Raw genomic sequence first — 25,273 nt, 5'->3', positions numbered from 1 at the left:
TATCTACATAACGAAAATTCAGCGAGAAGATCCGGTGTCAGGACCTGTGATCCTTGATTTTGAGGAAGGGAAACCAGTCGCTCCGTACCTTTTAAGGAACGGGGTCCTGTGTTGCCCTTCTCGGCACGATAAAAGAACGAAGGTGGTGGTACCTGCCGTTTTGGTGCCCATGATTTTTAAATATTATCATGAGTCCCCTCTTGCTGGCCACCTTGGCATGTTTAAAAACAGAGAGAAGATTCGGGAGAACTTTGTTTGGAAGGGGTTGGATGGTGAAGTGCGAGAATTGGTCAAAGCTTGTAAGGTTTGTAAGGGTACGGCCATAGTGCACCGCTTCCCGCTTCCTGCTTTATCGCGGCGGGCGAGCGGGAAAGAAAAGATAGTGAAAACTGATTGGGGCGGCCATAATGCACCCGCCTACCTGCGTTAACCAGCTCAAACCGCTTCTACCCGCTCTAACAGGAAATAATTCTTATTTCTTTTCTCCGCTTGAACCGCTTTACCGCCCAACAAGCCCGGTCAGTCTGCTGTTTATCTTCCGACTGCGCACGTTGTTCTCACTCTTGCTTTTATAAAATAGAAGCGGATAAAGATATTTTAATCTCCAAAGTATTTATGAAAAGTGTAATTTGGGACAAAAGGTTACAAGTCCATGCCAACGTTGTTGACAAAGCATGGAAGGAAAGAGCTGCTGAAATGGGTGTTGAAGACGGTAAGTGAGAAATAGACAGTACTTTTATTATTATTATTATTATTATTATTATTATTATTATTATTATTATTATTATTATTATTATTATTATTATTATCAACAAAAATTAAATCGTCATTATTATATCAAACAACTACATTAGTAGTCACTAAACATTACTGCATTTCCCAGTAATGTGTTTTCAGATATTTCCTAATAGTTGAATAGTTTTGAAAGGGACTTAAGATGATAAACGAGTTATTGACAGTGTAAAACTAAGTAAATAATCAATATATAAACTAATAATTCTGTTTGTTTTCTCAGATGGGGTTCTGCGGAAAAAGTGGAAGTATCTGAGAGAACAATTCACCATAGAAATGGGAAAGTTCCCTCCCTGTCGTTCAGGTGATGCTGGCGGTAATCCAGAATCCAAATGGCCATATTCTAAATCACTGACGTTTTTAGTGGGCACCAAGAACTACATCGAGCAACTTGAAAAACAGTAAAACTCCAGCTCATCAGGAAAATGAGTATTCTGAAATTGTTGCTCACACTGCAGCTGGGTGTGGAGAGTATTCAGGAAGTGGAAAAAAATGCACAGCTCAGGAAACACAGCAGGATGAAATCATAGGCTTGCCAAGAAAAAGGAAGCGAGACGATCTAAGTTCAAAGTATAACCAGAAAATGATACTGATTGAGAAAAAAGGGCTTCTTTGTTGGAACGCGTCATACAAGAATGCAGATGTGACCGATGTGACGACAATGATGATGCATTGTTCTTTCGAAGTGTTTTGGTTTATGTAAGCAAAATACCGCACCATTAGTAACTGTAACTCAGAAATAGAGTTCAGCAATTAGTTGACGAGTTTGTTTATCCGAATTTCCAGGATATTCCATACATTCCCAGCCCTAATTCCAGTCATGGTGGTACTTCATACTCAAATGAACAGACCGTTCAGACCGCACTTCATGGTGATGCATTTGAGACATTGTGCAACTGTTAGGTGAATTTGTGTTACGTTAAAAAGTGCAATGCTAAACATTTTCATTAATATTTACTTCGTATTCATTCTCTAATAAAATTAGTTTTGAAAATATGTACTTTTAATGCTTCCGCCATTAATTTATCGTTGAAATTAAATGTTTTTATTTTTGTTTTATAAGACGATTTACGCCGCACCGACACAGATAGGTCTTATGGCGACAATGGGACAGGAAAGGTCTAGGAGTGGGAAGGAAGCAACCGTGGCCTTAATTAAGCTACAGCTCCAGCATTTGCCTGATGTAAAAAGAGGTAACCACGGAAAACCATCTTCAGGGCTGCCGACAGTGGGGTTCGAACCCACTATCTCCCGAATACTGGTCGCACTTAAGCGACTGCAGCTATCGAGCTCGGTAATTAAATGTTTATAGCCCAACTATTGTTATAAAATCCTGTTCAAAATTACCACATCATCTCATTTCCCCTTTTGTATAAATAAAACAATCAAAACTAATAATTCAAAACTACTTTCCTCAAAGTTACCGTAAGACGTTATTCTGGAAGAATTTTCTGTTGGTGAAAGTTACACCATCCTTTTCTTTCCAGTATTCGATTTTGTTCAAGATGTAGTCTGTTCATCCATTTGGAAATATTCGTAAAATTTCTCGGGGTGAGTTTTCAGTTGAGGTAACAAAGTACGTTATTCCCCTACTTTAAGGCGAGTTCTGTTCATTTCATACCGCGCGAGTTGGCCGTGCGGTTAGGGGCGCGGGGCTGTGAGCTTGCATCCTTAATTAAAGCTACGGCCGCTTCCTTCCAACTCCTAGGCCTGTCCTATCCCATCGTCGCCATAAGACCTATTTGTGTCGGTGTAACGTAAAGCCACTAGAAAAATGCTCCTTTCGTGGACATTTTAATTCTTTCTTGTTTAACTTTATGATAAATAATATCTGTTGTCAACAACATACACATTAGATCCTCGCGTGACATCTCTATCTTGCCTACTGACAGATGCTTCCGGCCTTCCATGAGCGGTGCACTATAACCACCACCAGCTAGAATCGCGCGGGTTCACCTCGCTGCTTGCAACTGGCGCGGTTTACGCGACAAAGCGAGAAGCGGAAAGCGGTGCACTATGGACGTACCCTAAGATCAGTAAACCGCCTCTGAATACTAAGGTAGGGTTCTTGTCTTCCACTCAAGCTACTCGCCCCATGGCGCGGCTGTGAGCTTGCATCCGGGAGATAGTAGGTTCGAATCCCACTATCGGCAGCCCTGAAGATGGTTTTCCGTGGTTTCCCATTTTCACACCAGGCAAATGCTGGGGCTGTACCTTAATTAAGGCCACGGCCGCTTCCTTCCAACTCCTAGGCCTTTCCTATCCCATCGTCGCCATAAGACCTATCTGTGTCGGTGCGACGTAAAGCCCCTAGCAACAAACTCGCCCCATGGAGCGTATATTCATCGACTATGTTGGGCCCCTACCCAAATCGAAGGGCGAAGGTAATAGATTTATTTTCGTCTGTGTCGACGCTTTTACCCGCTATACGTGGATGTTTCCTACCAAATTGGCTAGCACTGACACCACGGTAAAATGTTTGAAAAGCATTCTCTCCACCTTCGGCCCTTGTCAAACCTTAGTCTCCGATAATGCGAGTGCTTTTACATCCAATTTGTTTAGGAAATTTTGTTTCGGTTTCTCCATCTCGCACGTCACTACCTCCACGTACTATCCTCAGCCGTCATACGCGGAGAGGGTGAACCGTAATTTGCGCTCTGCTCTTATCGCCTTCCATCATGAGGATATTTTGAGATGGGATACCTCGGTTCCTTGGTTAACCTTTGCCTTTAACTCGGGGGTTCACGAAGCGCACAAGACGTCGCCCTTTTCTCTCATGTTTAGTTTCATCCCTAATTCCCCATTGTCTAACTTTTGGAATATAAATGATTTGTTGCCAGAGAAAATTGATCCTCCTAATGTTAGGGACACGTGGAAACGCGCTATGGATAATCTTAAAATGTTTAATTTAAGGAAACAGCAACGTTATAATCAGGGGCAAAGACCCGTCAGCCTTGCCGTCGGTGATAGTGTTTTTGTCAGGAATTTTGTACCATCAGGAAAGTTATCCCCTCGCCTTTGGGGGCCCTGTACTATTTTGCAGTTCCTTACTCTGTTCACCTTGTTCCTCAGGGACCCCGTGGCGGAGAGGGTGTTTAGGGTGCACCTCTCTCAGGTCAAGCCTGCCTAAGTTCTCGGTGCCGTCTTGTTGGGAAGCTCCTTGCCTTTCTTCTATTTTATTTGAGGAGGATTTCTTTCTACGAGTGTTGAATTCTTATTGTGTTACTACCTTCCATGGTGTTGCACTGTATTTTATTGATTAGTATGTTCTGTACTTCTTCTACCTCACGCCCTTCCATTTACCCCCCCCCCTCCCTCGCTTGCTACCCGTCTTACCTTCGCGCTGCTGCCGGGGCATACCTGCGGCCTGGCATTGTCGACCCTTCCTGGTCCTCCTTGAATGTGGAAATTGTTACAAACTTCTGTCGGCTCTGTGTTTGTCGTTCTAGCCATCTGGAGGATCCTGTTGCCTGCGCTCTCTGGGAGGGACTCTCGGTGGAGTTTGTGGTACTTCGAGCATCCTGATAGCCGATTGTTTCGGCCTGTTATTCACGACAACATGTTTTGGAGCCCTTCCTGCGAACCTTCTTTGTTTGGCGGAGCACTACTCCCTTGCCTATCCGCCTATCTGCATCTTCGTTTATGTGGAGGACCGAGTGGAAATTGTGACGCCGTATTAATCTGCAAGCTTGCTGGAGTTCCTTGCATGAACTTACTATGTAGGAAGGTTTTCCTTCCTTTCGGAGTCTCTACTCTATCTGTGAATTGTGTATCTGTCCGCTCCGTGAAGGAGTAGAATATGGAAGCTTTTCCTACTCATCTTAAGAAGGACTGTTTTGAAGTTGCCTATTTCTGCTTATTGTTGAACTTTTCCGACGTCGGTTTTAAAGGGGGGGAGGGTCTGTGCCATGAAAAACTTTTACTCTCCCCTCCCATCGTTTGGTTGTTCTTATGTGCCTTATAATGCTTGCTAGCTGCCTTGTGTATTGTGTACTTGTATGTATTTTGAATGTATTTGTTATTCAGCTATGTGGTTACCTTTTAAATAATAAATTTTGCCCTTGTCCCCCTCCCCCCGCATGGCTTCAGAGTAATCGAGAACTCGCTCTGAAGCGCCGCCCTTGGATCGAGGTCCCCCTCTCTGTGCCTTATGGCTCTTCCCCTCTCTCCTCGCCCCTTGAGAAGTTGCGTCAGACTTGACCTTGGTGGCGACTTGCGGTGTAGCCTCTGCCTCGTGCAATTGCTTGCTGGCACTTGAGCTGTGAGCTCCCTTGACGGGCTCTTTTCTCTGGCCTTTCGTCCCTGGTCACTTAGCGTGAAGGTAAGAGAGTGGGACTTCATTTCCTTCCTTGTAATGTTTACGTATTGGATAGGCCTGAGGTATTAGAAAACGCTTTTTATTAATATGTATTTATTGTAAACTGGTAACGTTTTTAGCTACTCTTTCAGTGCTCTAAGGGGGTAAACTCATTGGTGTTTAGAAACAACTGGATTTTTTTAAAGGGTTTCCCCTTCAGGGAAGTCTCTGTGCTATGAGCAATCTGTAACCTCTGTATGTAGAGGAGTAACCCCCTGCTAGGTCGTGTAACTTTGAAGGTTTCTTTTAGTGTAGAATGTTATTTACTGTAAATTTATACCTTGGATAATGGAAGTTCAAAAAACGGAGGCTATTAACTAGTTCAGTGGAAACCCTGGTTCCACTTTGGTATGCATTTTGTTTAACATTCTCCGCTTAGTTTGGAGCGCCTTGTAAGTTCTGTTGTAATGTGGTCTGATAGCCAGAATATGCCCTAATTGTTCGCAGAAAGAAACCTTTCCCTCGTTTATTGGTACCTGTTCATGAGGGCTGGTTCCTTCGTTGTTTTAAGGTGGTTATTATGTATTATCGTGTTTTAGCATTACTTAAATGTGAGTGGTTTAATGATGTTAAATAATGTCAATTCTGTGAAAATGGAGGAAGGCAATTTATTTATTTATTTGTAAAATAAAACTTTGAGCATATTTTATTCATGGCTCCTTAATATCCAGCCCCTAGGCCTACCGCTTCTTATAACGCTGCTATTGGAAGAATATTTACGGAACAATTTATACAGTGGAACCTCGATTATCCATTCCCAAAAACTGTTTTTTCCCGGGTTATTCATTCAAATTATGTGGTCCCGCAAAAATCCTAATTAAATCACATTGTAAAAATCCCTCATTATCAGTTCTTCGAAGATACGATTTCCAGGATCAACCATCCAGAAATTTCAGTCCCATCAACGCTAAATCCTCGATCAAGCGTCTTTCAAGAAAATGTATCTCACAAAACTGCTTTCAAGAACTTTTGGGAATCGATACATACATTCGAAACCACATTCTCACGTTCAACATAACCTTTAAAAGTTGATGTAGGCCTAATTTACATGTTACAAGACATCCAGATACTTATGGATCTTGGCGTTAATACCCCATCATTTCAATAATTCAAGCAAGTACTGTATTGGAAAGGCGATCAGTGGTGTATTTGAATAAGGGACCATCTCAGCATCACATTTGGGTGGTATTGTTTAGAGAATTCTCAGAAATCATGAAACAGAGAATGGCCACAACAATTGGAAAGAGACATAGCGCATTTTGACAGCTCTACTTGAAGATGGAATGATTTAGTCAAATGTTTGTATTTGTAAAACATTCACATTATGTCTAGGGTTAGATGTTTATATTTTTAGTTTTTTCGATTGTATCACCGAACAAGTTTTCGGCACTTCCCTCTAGGCACTGTATAGTCACTGGGAATTCAGGAAGAAGTTGAAACTGCTCCTTCTTAACACATATCTAGTGTTTTAATATTATCGTATACAATTATGTTATCGAAACCAGAACAGATGTTGCACCTTATATACATACCGTACATAAAGCCATAGGAGGTCTTGGGATTGCCTATTACTGTTCTGATCCTAATGCAAGACTGAGAATTTTAAGTTTTTGTGTTAAAATGTCATAAAAACTGCAGTCGTTTTATTTGTCCACGTTACATTTAAAAAGTCTGTATCATTTCCCACTTGTACTGACTTGTGCAGCGAACGGGCTTTCCAGCTGAGCTCAAGGTTACGAATAACCATAATTTTTGAAATTTTGATGATATTTTTTCCTTTCCAATTTGATTGTGATTAGTGACAGGCAGAATTGAATATAATGTATTTGAGAACTTTTGAGAATCAATACGTATATTCAAAACTACATTCTTGAGTTCAACATATCCTTTAAAAGTCGACGTAGGCCTAACTACTACTACTACTACTACTACTAAAATGTTTTCATTCCTCCCCTGAAGGGGGAGGCGGGCCTCTTAGACGGTAATGCCGTCTCTCAAGCCGGGAGATTAGTTACGGTGAAGGAGATGCTCGGAGAAGGTGTGGGAGTTGGTGACCGTGGCCTATACTAGGAACTATTCCAGCATTCGCCTTAGTACAGGAGAAGGGAAAACCACGGAAAACCATTCTCAGGGCAGCCAACATTTGGGGCCAGCCATGAGGTCCAGCCCTGTCCAGTCTCCCAAATGCAGAAGCATAGAGCCGTGGCCACCCCTCTTCTGCTCAGTTGGCTGGTCAGAGTGCACAGCTGTTGGACCATAGACCAACTGTGACCACATATTGGTCGAGACCCACTCTGCATCTATCGACGACGTAGGCCTAATTTACATGGTACAAGATATCCAGAAACTGACCACGAACAGTATATCGGTGACCAAATTACAATGGAAGATTAAGAAAAGAAGGGATTTTGCCATCATGTTGGGGTCTTTTGTATCTAATGTGCTTTAGTTTATTAGATTAGAGAATTAAAATCTACTTGTGGTAGATTGTTGTTTGGCTTGGTGTTATTAGATTTTTGAAAAGTTTGGCTGATCAAAGTTACTGAAGAAAGTTACTGAACTGGAAGAAATTTTCATGTGAAACTGACAAAGTTTCCCCGGTAAAATTGAATAAAAAATAACGAGATTTTTAACTCACGTACTGGTAATTAATGTTTGAAGCTGGACCCACGGTCTAACTTGCCTGCCTCTCACCCGGAGGGCCCGGGTTCAATTTCCGGCTCGGTCACGCATTTTTACCTGAATATATAAGGGCTGGTTCCAGGTCCACTTTGCCTACATGATTACCTTTAACTGAGAAGCTATCTAATGGTGAGATGGCAACCCCAGTCTTGAGAGCCAGCAATAACAGCTGAGAGGATTCGCCACATTGACCATGCATCACCTCATAATCTGCAGGCTTTCAGGCTTAGCAATTGCTGCTTGGCAGGCAAAGGCCCATTGGGGCTGTAGTCTGTTTTGGTTTAAGAGTGTTTGTAAAATTATAATTATACATATTTCATTTTTGTGATGTTTAGCCAAATTGTTGATGGTTTTCATTCATTCCTGGATTTTCCATTTTCCCGTACTATACATTTTTTCGTGGTCCCTCCAAAAAACGGAGAATCGAGGTTCCACTGTATATGTAATAATACAATGTTTCAATAGCATTGCCTTGCAGAACTCATCTCTTCATTACTGCAGGATTAGATAGTTCTTAAAATACTTCACATATCTGAGTCCTATTTTCTACAAAATAATATAGCCACCCATTCATTCACACTTGTGTCTACTCAAATAGCCGTTATTTTCCCTGGTAGTTTCCCACTATCTACCTTATCAGGAGCCTTGAATAAGTCAATTAAAAAAAGTCCACTTGATGTAAATCTAAAATATCCACTATATCTTGCTGGAGTACTGCAAGTTGAACCTCATTGGAATAACCTTTCCTAAACCTGAACTCCCTTCTATCAAACCAGTGAGTAATTTTGCAAATTTGTCTACTATAATCAGAAAAACATTTCCTCACAGCTTACATGCAATACATAACAAGCTGACTGGTCTGCAATTATCTGCCTTATGTTTCACCCATTTCCATTGTACACTGGGACAACTATAGCAAATCTCCATTCATTTGGAATAGCTTCTTGATGAAAACAGTAATCAAATACTTCAGATATGGCACTATAATGCAACCCAATGACTTCAATATATTCCCAGAAGTCTTATCAATTCCAGCTGCTCTTCTAGCTTTCAACTTTTGTATGTTGTTGTAAATATCTTTATTATAATAGGATTGAGTTGGCCGGGCTGTTAGAGTCATGGAGCTGTGAGCTTGTATTCAGGAGATAGTGGGTTCAAACTCCACTGTCAGCAGCCCTGAAGGTGGTTTTCCATTGTTTCTCATTTTCACAGCAGGTAAATGCTGGGGCTGTACCGTAATTAAGGCCACTTCCCACTCCTAGCCCTTCCCTGCCCCATCATCGCCTTAAGACCTATCTGTGTCACCGGCTAAATCTCACTGGAAGAAATCATGTGTAGTGGAGCTCCGCGATCTTAACATCTTTTCTCGAGTTCTGTGTAGTGTTAGTGGGTATCAGGGAGTATTTGAGCATTTAATTGGTGCGGTGGTTGTGTGAACGTGTTATCTTAAGAGTCTAGAGCTTGTTTTAATTGATTTGAGGGCATAATTTTATTTCATTTTATTGCCCTAAGTGCCTCCATGATGTATTTTGCTACAATTGCTCCATAGATAAATTACTAAGAGTGTATTTTGGTTGCTAACCTTGCCCTAACAACCACCCACTCACTAAATTTTCTTGGTCTCCATAGATACTACCAACTAGATATATAACTTCATTCTTCCATTGAGGCGTTTCTAAGGCAACAGATCTTTGCCTACTGCTGGGAGTCATCTTGGTGGTCTGCGATAATACAATAACAGGAGTAAGATGCGTCGTTGCAGTCCATCTAGCAACAATACTATAAGAACTCAGCAAGTTTGAGTTCTCTAGCTTCTCTTACTCCAACTCCAACCACGTAACGTACAAGAGGAGCCCTTGTTAAACTGAGCAACCCAGTGGAAGGTTGGGTATCCAAGCCCAGTGGGAAACTGGGTCAGTGAGCAGATCAGTGCGGGAGGATCACCACTCTATCATCCACTAATTGTGGTGATTACTATGGCATATATGGCATGGTGTACTTCTTGTAGCCATAGGAGCACAATCAGAGATAGTCGGCAACTAGAAAGATGCTCCTGGAGGATACCATCTTAATCTCCAAATGTCAAATAAGGTACAACTCCAACTACACCTGATTATGTCCATGAGGTCTAACAACCTCAGCAGTTTTTGGATCCCCAGTCGTCGTAGACTCTATGCCACTGGGCCAGCATCTCGAAACTGTTAAGGGCTGTGTGACTGTTGATGTGCACCAGCATTCCCGCGTAAAAAGATTTCACGCACAGGCGTCATTTGGAAAGCAACATCATCTGCTCAATATTAAAGTCCTGCGGCGATCGGCAAGTTGCGACGGGGGCAGGATAGTGTAATCTGGGAGCTCCTAGTGATGAGTCGGCACGTAGGTGGCAAGTGTATGATCACCGTTTTGCTCAAGGACAGACTGTAGAGTAACTCGTGTGCTACACCCAAGACTGAGCAGTCCTATTTAGGATCCCCTCTGCTCATCCTGAATGGGGAGGGGGCTACAAAAGGTGCCCTAAACATAGGCAGTCTAACTTCTCACCTGACTGGATAACCGCGTTCAGTGGGTACACCAATTCGCAGTAAAAACAAAAGAAAAATTTGCAACATGAATATAGCTACCTGGAATATTCGTACTCTGATGGACACTGATGTAGATAACCGTCCAGAGTGACGTACAGCAATAATAAGTTGTGAGTTGAAGAAATACAACATTGATATCGCTGCTCTTAGTGAAACTAGGCATGCTGGGGAAGGACAACTCAAGGAACATGGTGGTGGCTATACATTTTTCTCGAAAGGAAAAGATGAAAACGAATTAAGAATTCATGGAGCAGGTTTTGCAATAAAGAATGAGCTCATTCACAATCTTGATGAGTTCCCATCTGGAATTAATTAAAGACTCATGACACTCCGTCTGAAACTCAAGAACAACCAAAGAGCTACGATAATTAGTGTATATGCCCCAACACTGAAGTCAGAAGATGATCAAAAAGAACTTGATGAACTCCTGTCGAATGTACCCAAGTCAGATAAGCTTATTCTGCTGGGAGACTTTAATGCTCGGGTTGGCAGAGAATCATCACTTTGGCCTGGAACTATTGGTAAAGAGGGTGTAGGCAAAATCAACGCCAATGGAACCCTTCTACTCACGAAGTGTTCTGAATATGATCTTGTCATTACAAATACACTCTTCCGCCAAAAGGATAGATTTAAAACAACATGGCAACATCCCAAATCAAAGCACTGGCACTTAATCGACTACATTATTGTCCACGCCAGAGAAAAGCGCGATGTTCATATAACCAAAGTTATGACCGGTGCTGATGATTGCTGGACTGACCACCGCTTAGTTCGATCTGTGATGGCTATACAGGTTCCTCCAAAATGGCGGATTCAGGGGAAGGCGATAAAACACAAACTAAATACTGAACAACTTAGGAACAACAGTATCAAATCTGCCTATCAAGAACTATTGGCTGATAAACTTCCAAATGAATACCCAGAAGATATTGAGCAGCACTGGTCATTATTAAAATCAGCTATTATAGCAGCTGGCAAAGAAGCAGTTAGTGTTAATAAGAGGAAACATCAGGATTGGTTTGACGAGAACGACAAAGAAATATGTGACCTAATTGATGAAAAGCGGAAAGCCTACAACGCATGGCAAAATGATCCAGATTCATTTCCCAAGAAACATAGATATCAACAACTCAAAACGGAAGTGCAGAAGAGATGCAGGATGATCAAGAATGAATGGTGGATAGGTAAATCAAAGGAAATGGAGAATTTAATCGCCTCCAACAACACTAGTGCCTTCTTCAGTGCTACCAAAGCAATTTATGGTCCCTCTACCAAAGGTCTTAATTGTCTAAAAACCAAAGACGGTACTGAAGTTCTTAAAGACCCTGACTCAATAGCTTCCCGTTGGAAAGAACATTTTCAAGACCTCCTGAACAGAAACTCACATGTCGAGGAAGATGTGTTTGCTGATATTCCACAACAGCCAATTCAAGATCACTTAAGTGAAGTCCCTTCTATTCAAGAAATTGAGAAGGCCATTCATCAGTTGAAGAATAAAAAGGCACCCGGACAAGATGGAATTCCAGCTGAGCTCTTCAAGGAGGGTGGTCCTTTGCTAATTCAGCATACACACATGTTGATTGTGAAAATATGGAACATAGGAACAATCCCTGCTGATCTATGGGATGCTTCCATCATCACTATCTTCAAGAAAGTGGATAAGACTCTGTGTAACAATTATAGAGGAATATCATTACTCTCTGTTGCAGGAAAAATTCTTGCTAGAGTATTGTCTAATTGTCTACTGCCATTGACTGAAATGTGCCTACCAGAAACTCAGTGTGGTTTCAGGCCAAACAGAAGTACAATTGATATGATTTTCAGTGCAAGGCAAGTGCAGGAAAAGTCTAGAGAGCAAAACCAACCCTTGTACATGGTTTTTATCGATCTTGTCAAGGCGTTTGATTCTGTTAATCGAGAAGCTCTATGGAGAATTCTAGCTCTGATCGGATGTCCAAACAAATACATACAGATACTCAGCCTGCTACACGACGGCATGTTTGCTACTGTTCTTTCTAATACAAAACCAGGAGACCCTTTCCGTATTTCTACTCGAGTCAAGCAAGGTTGTGTAATTGCTCCAACATTGTTCTCACTATTTGTTGGAACTATACTACACCTTGTGGATGATAAACTGCCATCAGGAGTAGAACTTCTGTATAGAACTGATGGAAATCTGTTTAATATTAACAGACTGCGAGCTAAGACCAAGGTGTCCTCAGTGTCAGTTATAGAGCTTCAGTACGCAGATGACAATGTTATCTTAGCCAACACAGAGGAAGATGTGCAATCAATCCTCAATGCTTTTAATCAAGCATATGAAAGTATCGGACTGGAAATTAATATTGATAAGACTAAGATCCTTTACCAGCCGGTGCCTAATTCCAATAAGAGAACTCTGACTATTACAATCAATGGCCAGTCTCTGCAAAACATAAATTATTTTCCTTACCTTGGAAGCCATCTCTCGACATGTGCAAACATTGAAATCCGATATCGTTTAAGATGCGCTAGTGTGGCTTTCGGTCATCTCCTAAGAAGAGTGTTTGACAATCATGATGTCAGTGTGAGAACCAAACTGTACGTTTACAATGCTGTTGTAATTCCTACTCTTATCTATGGTTGCGAGACCTGGACAACCTACAGGAGAAACCTAAAATGCTTGGAAAAATACCATCAACGATGCTTGCGAAGAATACTGAAAGTTAAATGGCAAGATCGTCGAACGAACATTAGCATCCTCGAGGAAGCCAACACTACAAGCATAGAGGCAAAGATAGTCAGGCATCAGCTACGCTGGGCTGGTCATATCGTCTGCATGCCAGATACACGCCTCCCAAAGAAAATCTTGTACTCCCAACTAAAGAATGGCCAGCGTAACCATGGAGGGCAGCTTAAACGATGTAAGGATGTTCTAAAGTATAATCTTAAAAGATGTCATATTGATACGATCAACTGGGAAACTATAGCCAAGGATAGGCCCATATGGCGTAGCATTATATACAATGGAGTTGAATATCTAGAAAAAGATAGGAGAAGATTAGAAGCTGAGAGGAGGAACCGCAGAAAGAACGAGCGAATGCGAGGGATGGCATTCTTGTACAACCATCTGCTGCAACTACTAGTGTTTGCTGTCACTGCAATAAAATCTGTGCATCCAGAATTGGACTGTTCAGCCATCTGAGACAACACAATTAATATGTCCAAATGACATTGTATTTATATACTACATATTCGTTGACGAATAAATGCCTATGATGATGATGATCTGTGTCAGTGCAACCTAAAGCAAATTGGAAATTTTTTTTTTATAATAGGTAGATTTCTGTACATTGCTAGAATTAGTCACCTTATACTGAAACAGAAACTGAGGAAGAGGAAGTGGTGCTTCATCACCAGCAACTAAAAATGTATATTCAAAGCATTTTTATGGAAAGAACAGATACATGTAGTCAGTTGAAAGAGAGGTTTTAAAAAAAACCTGGCTTGGTCTGCTTTGTCGGCCCTGCATCCAGAGGTCGTGAGCCTTTCTCTTACCTGAAAGCCCCAGGTTCAATTTCTGATCAGGTTAGGAACTTTTGTCAGGATCTGATGGCTGGTTGAAAGTCCACTCACCCTTTCAGGAGAAGTATTGAGCTGCTGTCTGATGGTGCGACAGTGGTCCCAGTCTACAAATTCAGAATAATAGTCAAGAGGATTCATTCCGCTGACCATACGTTGCCTTGCAATTTGCAAGCCTTCATGCTAAGCAGTAGTAGTCCAAAGCCCATCAAGTCTGTAGCACCATGGGGTTTGTTCTTTTGTTTGTTTTCTTTTTTTTTTTTTTTTTTTTTGACTCTTTTTTAAATTTTGTATTTTTCGTATTAACAGCTAATCATTTTAACAATAATTTATAGTTAAATGCTATCCTCCTATTCAATTCATTACAGTACAAAGTAAATTTAAAACTTAAAACTCACATTTATCATGCCTAAACATGTTTTGACCCTGTTTGTGTTATCTTCAGTAGAATATTAAAATTGACATATGCAGTAATTAAAACACTTAAAATTGATCAAGCTGTATCTATTAAAACATTCTTATTCTTATTCTTTTTTTCCTTCTTCTTCTTCTTCTTCTTCTTATTATTATTATTATTATTATTATTATTATTATTATTATTATTAAAGGTATTTTACCATCCAGAATTACATGAATATCAAGTGGTCAGTGAGAACTTTTGTCCATATTAATGTTACAGATAGCTGGGCTGAGTGGCTCAGACGGTTGAGTTGCTGGCCTTCTGACCCCAAATTGACAGGTTCAATCCTCGTTCAGTCTGGTGGTATTTGAAGGTACTGAATTACATCAGCTTCATGTTGGTAGATTTACTGGCACATAAAAGAACTTCTGTGGGACTAAATTCCGGCACCTCGGCGTCTCGGAAAACCATAAAATTAGTTAGTGGGATGTAAAGCAATTAACATTATTAATGTTACAGATAATACAGGCCTGCAAAAAACAATTTCCTGTGGTGCAAGGTTTAAGGGGTGTCTAAGCCTAATTTTTGTATGCTGAATTAAAATCTGCTAACCATTTTTTTCCTATCATGTAAGATTTTCTTGCCATGCAATTTTTTTTTTTTACAATTTGCTTTACGTATAAACAATAAATTTCATGGCTGGGCTTGTATTGGTGGATATGACTTATGTTTTACAAACAACTTTAGTTTATTATCCACCTAATCAATACAGTTTATTTTCAAACAGTACTAGTTTTGACCGTACATAGCAGCCATCCTCAGCTATTAATCATAAAATTAGTATTAAGACATAGTGATGTCATAAACAAAAGATGGGGGGGGGGGGGTGAACCTCCTGAGTTAAGGCTACAGATACAAACACATAAAAGACACTCTTGTACACATTAAAATTCCACACATTAAACAATTGATAAATGGTAAAGTGGATTTGAATAAAAACTAGTAGGTCACTAGATTAATGACACAACTTGATTTCAAATAGCTGAGGATGACCAACTATTTGAGAGTAAAAACTGTATTGATTAGGTGGATAACAAATAATTTTTTTATAAAATGTAATTTACTTTACATTGCATTGACATAAATAGATCTTATGGTGATGATGGGATAGGAAAGGGATAGAAGCAGGAAGAAAGCAACTGTGGACTTAATGAAGGGATAGCCCCAACATTTGTCTCGTGTGAAAATGGGAAACTGTGGGAAACCATCTTCAGGGCTGACAAGAGTGGAGTCTGAACCCAATTCTGAATATTTTTTTTTTTTTTTTTTTTTGCTAGGGGCTTTACGTCGCACAGACACAGATAGGTCTTATGGCGATGATGGGATAGGAAAGGCTTAGGAATTGGAAGGAAGCGGCCGTGGCCTTAATTAAGGTACAGCCCCAGCATTTGCCTGGTGTGAAAATGGGAAACCACGGAAAACCATCTTCAGGGCTGCCGATAGTGGGATTCGAACCTACTATCTCCCAGATGCAAGCTCACAGCTGCGCGCCTCCATGCGCACGCCAACTCGTCCAGTAAAATTCTGAATTCAAGCTAACAAAAACACATATTTAAGTAATAATTTCTAATGATTAATTATAATGAAAAATGCACAAAACCATGCAACTCTTACATACCTTAGCAAAAATATTTTCTCTCCATTTTATTGAAAACATATGCTGAGTTGATTTAGGTTTGTAGTACTGACGTAGTCTTATTAAACACCAGCATCCCGGTGACCCTGGTATCTCATTTCCATTTCTTTTATGTCTTGATGGAATCATTCATTCTGCTCATCACTTTGTGCCCCTAAGATTTTCAGGAAATATTGAAGGTGAGAATGAAGAAAATGTAACTTTAAGCTCATATTAGATCCAAGTGTCTTAAATTTTTCTGGCACAGTTTTCACGATATGCTCATACTGATAATCTTTAACATTGCCTAGAAACTTGTTGATAAAATCCTTGAACAAATCTCATACCTAGTGCTCTAAGTCAGTCATTCCTAAAATTTTCATCCTTCATGAGTCAGCAAATCTGAGGCCCATCAAAAATACTTTCTCATACTTTTGATCTGGACAGCATTGAAAATTTCTGAATAAGATATTGGAAAGAGGGACCACTTCTGTTCAGAACTTTGACAAATTGCTTCATTATCCCTAATTTGATAAGTAAAGAGGTCAATAAAACTTTCTGTGTGTCAATTAGTGGGAGATTTATAACATTTTTTGTCCCTTGCACCAACTGCTTCCTTTCTGGCCAAGCTATAATTTCCCAACACCTTTCTCTGGCTTTAGAGTTCCATTCACATAGGAAGCATGGAAATTCAGTATACCATCCTTGTTGTTCCAGAAAAATACTGTACACCTTAAGATCACTACACACATACCACTTAGTATATTATATTTCATTTTTTCTATTGAAACCATTCAATACCACATCACTGCACATGTCGGGAAGCCCAGTAAGATATATGTGCCATTTTCCACATCAATTTATGAAATATTTGGTTGCAAATAGCATTTAATGCCCTGTCCAGGATACGAACGACACTGCGTGAGTTTGGAGGCAGGAGCCCTAATTACGTGTAAGGAGAGAGAGGAGTTCTGAGTACAGCGTGACCTTGATATTACCCTCTCTATAGTGCAAGAGAGCTATCGATATGATACTAGTCTTAAAATGCTGCCTGTGTCAGAAACGTGGTTAATTTACAGGGTTTCAACTTAAGAACTGTATATTACCATCACTTTGCTACTTATTTCCTGGATACCAACCCACAGATTTTGCGGGCTCACTAATAATAATAATAATAATGATAATTTGTCACAAGCCCAGGAAAACGATGCATAATTTGCAGTATTTAATGATGTAAAAATATGATTTACTTCTTGATGCATTCTTAATGATGCCACTTAAGACAGCATCGCACTGATAAATACTAGATGGAACGTGGGGGTTTTCTTAACACAGAGCAGGGAGTCCCCATCAACCCCACCCAGCGTACCTAAAATCGAAAGGACAAATTAGTGATTACCATGAATCCTGCGATCCAATTTGAATGAAAATAGTTCAGTAGATAGAGGGTGTAAAGAGCTACAAATTGAGCATCCATTCGACTATGGAAGATGAATATTAGCAAAGCAAATATGTCAATGTGGGAGGGGCGTTCCCTCTCCATAGCGAACTCCACTAGTCAGTTATATAAAGCCTTGCGCATTTGAGCTTATTCTATGTCATGGTTTGTGTGGTTCATGTCACAGTGCAAACTAAGTGTTTCTTTCTACAGTCATTGTGTGACAGGTGAGTGTGATACCTACATCAAGCATGGGTGATCAGTACTCCTCTTGTGATAGTCAATACAAGATATTATTGCAATATTCTATATAGGCTAAATAAACTATTTTCATCTAGAGACTCAGTCACACCATCTGTAATCATCAGTGCATAGTAAGACAGTGAGCACGGAGAGCTAAAGATCAGTGTGCTATAGTTAGCCCATGTGCAGTTACCAGAGGCTATAAACGCTATCAAATAAGTATAGCCATATTAGCCAGGAATGAGTAAGTGAAAAGTGACGCTCAATCTGAAGGGTAGAGAAATGATCGATTATCGTTATCTGTAATGAACGGGGCATGAGTGGCGATCTTCAGGAACATTAATCGCTACTTGTGGTAGTCCATCTCGAGCCTATTAGTGGTCACTACCAGTATCGCATTTTAACTCGAAGTCAGATAAACAGTGATTCAAATAACTTGACTTACATTTGTGTTCAGATGTATGTGAGTGCCCCTTGAACCCAGAACCTACAGCTACAAGATTGTGCCTATGTGCCAGCGGTATTCCTGAGTGGAAGGACAGCGTGCAATTTCAACGGTTTGGAGGTAGCACATTCCAGTACATCGTGGAGTCAATGTGGAACCAGATGAACCCAGGATCTTCTACTAGTGTGATGGCAGTCATGGATAACTCAATCCATATGGTATCGCCAGATGACAGCAGGTTACACACCGAAATGATAAATACATTCCAATGATATCTTACCATTGAAATTCATCAAAGGTTGCATTAATATGATAATTTAACTTTGTAGTTAATCAGCAACATGCATTTTGATTTCATGTATAGTGCATACATAGGTAGATATGCGAGTCTCAAAGGGGTACAGTTTTTTATAACCTTATTTTTCTTGTCTTCTGGGTGATTATTGGTTAATCACAAAAGTTATCCTGGGGAGTATGCACAAATGCCCTATAAGTTGTTATGTGTGTTTAGTGAAGCACTCATAGATGGGGTGGATTTAATTAATTCGACTGACCTCCATATATTTCCATTTTAAGTCAGCTGGATGGGATCTTCTTAAGTTCCGATTATTAATTGTACAGGTGATTCACAAATTAAATCTTGCATGGTTACAGACATCCTCCGACAGGTTTTTTTTTTGTTGCTATTTTGCTTTACATCGCACCGACACAGATAGGTCTTATGGCAACAATGGGACAGGAAAGGCCTAGGAATGGGAAGGAAGCAGCCGTGGCCTTAATTAAGGTACAGCTCCAGCATTTGCCTGGTGTGAAAATGGGAAACCACGGGAAACCATCTTCAGGGCTGCCGACAGTAGGGTTCGAACTCACTATCTCCCAGATGCGAGCTCACAGCTGTGCACTCCTAACTGCATGGCCAACTCACCTGGTCCTCCTACAGTTTAAGGATGCTGATAAGTGAAGAAAGAAAACATTGACTTGAGGTGTGAACAAATGACTTAGAAAGATATGCGATTGTGTGAAGTGTTATACTTGAATTCCCTGTTGGTAAGGGTCATCTTAATACATTCTAGAAGGTATTTGAATAGCATAGATATTAACCCGCGAGAGGTCACTAGCCTAATTGTAACGTGAGTGGTCGCACGTGAGACTTTCTCTCACATTAAACTTCATTTAAAATAAAGATTCCTGCTATAATTTTGCAGGGCGTGATAGTGAAACGAATTGCAGAAATGAAACTAAAGACTGCGTTATATAGTTTAGATTTAAAAAAAAAAGATTATCTGTATATTACAGAAACAAATTACTCCTTGATGGAAATTAGTCATTAGTTCAGTCATATGTAGGTACGTAATATTTACAAGAGTGACGGCCTGAATGGCTCAAACAATTAAGGCGCTGGGTATCTGAGCCCTAGTTGGCAGGTTCGATCCTGACTCAGTCCAATGGTATTCGAAGGTGCTCAGATACGTCAGCCATATCTTTACTGGCATATTAAAGAACTCGTGTGGGACAAAATTTTGGCACCTCGGCATCTGAGAAAACCCATAAAAAGTAATTATTGGGACATAAAACCAACAACATTGTTATTAATATAGAACTTTCTGATGGTCGCAATAAAGCACAGTACGGTATGTCTTACCTCTAACATTTGAGTTAGCTGGAGTTTGTAACAGCAGCATTCTTCCTCGACTCATAATTTTTGAAGACTCGTTTATCAGTAATTGTAAATGGAGAACGTTATGCACATGACTTGTCAAATACTAAAGCCTACAACAGGAGAAAATTTCCTTCTCGACTTCAACATAACACCAACGCCACTGGTCGCGTGATGACACACAGGGCACACAGGGTGCACCAACTCGTACGAATCTTTGTTCTGACTAGAGGAGAGGATACTTAACCTTCAAATGTGAATTGCCTTACTCACGACAGTTATAAACTCAGCTAAAAGAGGGAACAATCACCTCCCTTGCATCGCTGAGAAGTAAACTTACAATACAAAATACTTTGAGAGAAAATCTCATATAGCAACCACTCGCGGGTTAAGTAGATGTGTTTGAAATTGAGGGTGATAAAGAAAATATGTGAAGATATGCAGGACATGAGTAATAATAATAATAATAATAATAATAATAATAATAATAATAATAATAATAATAATAATAATAATAATAATAATAGCCAGTAGTGTAATTTGCTGAGACATTGGAAGAAAGCGAATGATATGTGGATAATGCCCATGGAGGGTAATATTTCCAGAAAACATGCGATAGATGTATTAATTATTAATTGTTTATTATGGATGGAATTGTGTATATCTGCTCAACTGTTTTTGACCAGGGCATGTTTCCCTAGGCAAGTGATATATGCCCTCAGAGTAGAGGGGTGAAAAGTAGGTGAGGCTCCAGATCTTTCAGTTGTTTTGTTTCTTTAAAGGCTTTGTCCCTAAGCATGTGGTGCTTCTGATCTACAGAAATAGTCTCACCCATTTAAAACACAGTATTTAAAATATTCGCTTGCGTAGTAATTTGTCTGTGCCGTTGAAAGACTTGGTGTTTAATGAGCCGGTAGTTGATGCATTCTCTCAATTAGGATATTAAAATAAAGTGGTAGTTAGGGAATTTCAGATAGCACCTCAAAGTCAAGAAGGCGTGGTGCTAATGTGCTATTATAGGAACCATTAATGATAGGTGACAGCAGGATTTTCATAACTAGGTAATTTGTTGATGCATATGGAATGTATTCATCAAATACTTTAAAAATCATGACATAAAATAAAACACTAGAGATGCCACTGTCTTCATGTCATTTATGTTATTCTTTCACAATACAGTGGATATGCAAATGATATCATTATTAAAGTGAAAGGGAAAAGTCCCCAATAAGTGGCAGTGAATTTGTAATACACTGACTGACAGAGCAAATGCAACACCAAGAAGGAGTGGTCAGAACTTTATGCCAATTGCAGGGTAGACTGACGTCACTGAGGTATGCTCATGATGTGAAATGCGCCGCTGTGCTGCGCACGTAGCGAACGATAAATGGGACACGGCGTTGGCGAATGGCCCACTTCGTACCGTGATTTCTCAGCCGACAGTCATTGTAGAACGTGTTGTCGTGTGCCACAAGACACGTGTATAGCTAAGAATGCCAGGCCGCCATCAACGGAGGCATTTCCAGCAGACAGACGACTTTACGAGGGGTATGGTGATCGGGCTGAGAAGGGCAGGTTGGTCGCTTCATCAAATCGCAGCCGATACCCATAGGGATGTGTCCACGGTGCAGCGCCTGTGGCGAAGATGGTTGGCGCAGGGACATGTGGCACGTGCGAGGGGTCCAGGCGCAGCCTGAGTGACGTCAGCACGCGAGGATCGGCGCATCCGCCGCCAAGCGGTGGCAGCCCCGCACGCCACGTCAACCGCCATTCTTCAGCATGTGCAAGACACCCTGGCTGTTCCAATATCGACCAGAACAATTTCCCGTCGATTGGTTGAAGGAGGCCTGCACTCCCGGCGTCCGCTCAGAAGACTACCATTGACTCCACAGCATAGACGTGCACGCCTGGCATGGTGCCGGGCTAGCGCGACTTGGATGAGGGAATGGCGGAACGTCGTGTTCTCCGATGAGTCACGCTTCTGTTCTGTCAGTGATAGTCACCGCAGACGAGTGTGGCGTCGGCGTGGAGAAAGGTCAAATCCGGCAGTAACTGTGGAGCACCCTACCGCTAGACAACGCGGCATCATGGTTTGGGGCGCTATTGCGTATGATTCCACGTCACCTCTAGTGCGTATTCAAGGCACGTTAAATGCCCACCGCTACGTGCAGCATGTGCTGCGGCCGGTGGCACTCCCGTACCTTCAGGGGCTGCCCAATGCTCTGTTTCAGCAGGATAATGCCCGCCCACACACTTCTCGCATCTTCCAACAGGCTCTACGAGGTGTACAGATGTCTCCGTGGCCAGCGTACTCTCCGGATCTCTCACCAATCGAACACGTGTGGGATCTCATTGGACGCCGTTTGCAAACTCTGCCCCAGCCTCGTACGGACGACCAACTGTGGCAAATGGTTGACAGAGAATGGAGAACCATCCCTCAGGACACCATCCGCACTCTTATTGACTCTGTACCTCAACGTGTTTCTGCGTGCATCGCCGCTCACGGTGGTCCTACATCCTACTGAGTCGATGCCGTGCGCATTGTGTAACCTGCATATCGGTTTGAAATAAACATCAATTATTCATCCGTGCCGTCTCTGTTTTTTCCCCAACTTTCATCCCTTTCGAACCACTCCTTCTTGGTGTTGCATTTGCTCTGTCAGTCAGTGTATATGCAGTGTTGAGTGGTTTCGGTTTGAGATTGTTAGAGTGCAATTCAAGAGTGTATGACATCATAAAGACATTAAATGGCATTACCCATGTGATAAGTTAAGTGTAGTAGATCTTAAAAATTGTCATGCAGGCAATTATTTGGCATCTCATGTGTGTATAGAATTTTTCACTATTGATCTCTCAGTGAATAAAATTGTGTTTTTGAATTTGGTAAAAAATCCATTTCTTAGCTTAATTTATTCCTCTTATTATAGTGCCCCACTTTCAAGATACTTATGTTACACGCCCACTTTATTTTCATCGGACAGAACTATGACCCACATGCTCTCGACCATAGCCATTGCTCTGAATGAAAGTAGGGAGGATGAGACTTTGATGCCCGGGTCTGATTCTCCAAAGTTCTTCATCCATCCGTGACATATTAGTGAAGCAGGATTTTATACTTTGTGCTCTGTTGATGCCTGAGACAGGTACAATATAATAGACAAATTTTGATATGTTTCCTTAAGGGATGCTGAATGAACTATTGCAACTCAAGCAAGAACATTCTTATTGTGCAGAAGAACACCTTTTAGACTATTTTTGCTAGAGTCAATAAATAGACGCCAATCTTTTCCTTCATAAACTGCTCCGAGGTGACCAATCAAGCCAGATATATCAGAACAGTACAAAAGTTCCCCTTTCTTTACAAAATATTTTTTGAAATCTTCTTCATGATGTCTGTACTAGGAGAAGATTGTCCAGGACCTAAAAGACTGTCTTCTCTCAGTTTTGAGCCTAAAAGTTCACTCTTTTCTTTGGTAAGACCCAAGTCGCATACCAAATCATTTAGTTTAGACTGACTCAAAGGACGTGGCTTGTCGTCATCTAAGTCTGGGGACAAATACAGATCTCCTTCTGAATATGGAGTGCATGAAGTACTGCTGCTACTCTCTGGTGGTGGTGGAATAGGAATATCTGGTCCATGTGGCACAGGACTTACTCCTGAATACAGGTTTGGATATATAATGGCCAAATTGTTTTTCTTATTGAACCCAGATGTTTTAGACAGACAGAAATAACAGTCATTATCATGATTTTGGTGCTCGCACCAAATCGTTGGAACTCCAAAGGGAAGAGATCAATGAACATTTTTGTTCCACTGTCTAAAATATTCTACACAAATTTTAAATGTGATATGTGGAGTAAAATGTTTGTCCAATCTCCTAATTTTTTTGAAAATAGGACAGATACAAACTCATGGTAAATGTGGTAATGTTTCTTTCGTGTTGCTTTATCAAGTGACACCAAACGTATAGCAAAAATTGTTCAGATTGTTCACACAGCATCTTCTGCTTGTACCATTTGAACTTCCCATTTTTCCACACATAATATTCACAGCACAATATGCATTTAAAACAAAACCACTGACTTTAGGAAGGGAGAGATTTATTCCTGCAGTTATATTAGAGCAGATAAGAATTTATTTTGACTCTTGAATATCCTTATTGCTTTAAGATAATGGAAATGAATAAGATAAGTTTGGAGGTAGAACCTATCCTTAATGCAGTAATAAGACAAGTTGACAGTTTTAGGTACAGGATGTCAAATGATTTTAAAACATTATGCATGTAAATAAGCCATGCAGCAAGTGGGACAGTACAAGTATGATGAATTTTCAATTTTGTGTTAAATAAAGAATTGTACGTGATCTGCTGTACGTGACATGCAAAAACTAGTATCATTTTCAAAATCATGTCATCCAATTCAGTCTTTATGACACAATATTCCATGCAATGAAATGATTGCAGGCCTATGCACTTTATGTCCAGTGTTATGGGTTAATAAGATCTATTCAGTGAAACACAATAAAAAGAATGATAATTTTCTGCACTCTAAAGAATATACTGGTATGTTTAAAGTCATTAAGGAAGTCTATATAAAATTTACTCACTTGGTTATTGCCATTTCCTTTGTAGCAATCACAAACTCCACATCTGCAAGTTCCATGTCCAGAGCACACTCTACTGTTGTTGTCTATCCTGCAGTTACTGTCATCAAGATCACCACTCTTCATACTGCTCTTATCACACTGGCATAATCGTCCTGTTAAACCTTTATTGCATTCGCAGATACCACACCTCAGAGTTCCTCCGGAAGAACAATATGAGGAATTCTAGATGTAGACAGAATAAACTAGAGTATGTTAAAGTTCTTGAACAGTATCTGTACACTTATAGTTCAAAGGATTTATGAAGAAAATATTAAAAATGAAGTGAGATTAACTTTAAAATGACCATTTTCTAATTGAAGTTAAATTGTAAGAGAATTACCTATTTAAAATTAATATTTAAGTTTTCTTTTTTCCCTTTAAATTTTGAAAGTATTAGTGGTGTGATTTTTTTGTCAGGTTATTAGAATGAAATACTTTTTTCATCTTAGTCATTCTATTATTCAAAAAAAAAAATTAGCACCAATCTTACTTTATAACTTATACATCCAAATAAAAATATAATTCCAAGGCTTGCAAAAGGAAAATATTTGTTGTGATCCTGTGCTAGTTGCTCGAAAAATCGTGAGATGTTTAATTGTAGTGAATGTAGAAAGGTGATTTTGTTGACAGATAGAGTTTCACGAGCCAAGTACAATAATTTCACTTTATAAGGAGCAATAAACCAAAATGGAGAATTTGTTGAACAGGAGGAAAAGCTGTTCAATTACAGAAACATAACTGCATTGTTCAAATATTTACCTAATAATAAAGGAATGATTCTATTTTATGTATAACG

At 40.2% G+C, this 25,273-nt stretch overlaps 1 protein-coding gene across 1 annotated transcript in view; it reads right to left on the bottom strand.

The window, feature by feature from the left end:
- The window catches only part of LOC136877708 (integrin beta-PS), a 240,078-nt gene that overhangs the window by 67,565 nt on the left and 147,240 nt on the right, over positions 1-25,273 (bottom strand). Inside the window, exon 10 of the mRNA XM_067151918.2 lies at positions 24,439-24,660. Within this exon, the coding sequence (XP_067008019.2) occupies positions 24,439-24,660 (222 nt within the window). The remainder of the gene's footprint in view (positions 1-24,438; positions 24,661-25,273) is intronic.

Source organism: Anabrus simplex, chromosome 7 (assembly GCF_040414725.1).
Source record: "Anabrus simplex isolate iqAnaSimp1 chromosome 7, ASM4041472v1, whole genome shotgun sequence".
NCBI lineage: Eukaryota > Metazoa > Arthropoda > Insecta > Orthoptera > Tettigoniidae > Anabrus > Anabrus simplex.
Note: the sequence above shows the minus strand (reverse complement) of the source record. Positions and strands in the feature narration are given on the sequence as shown.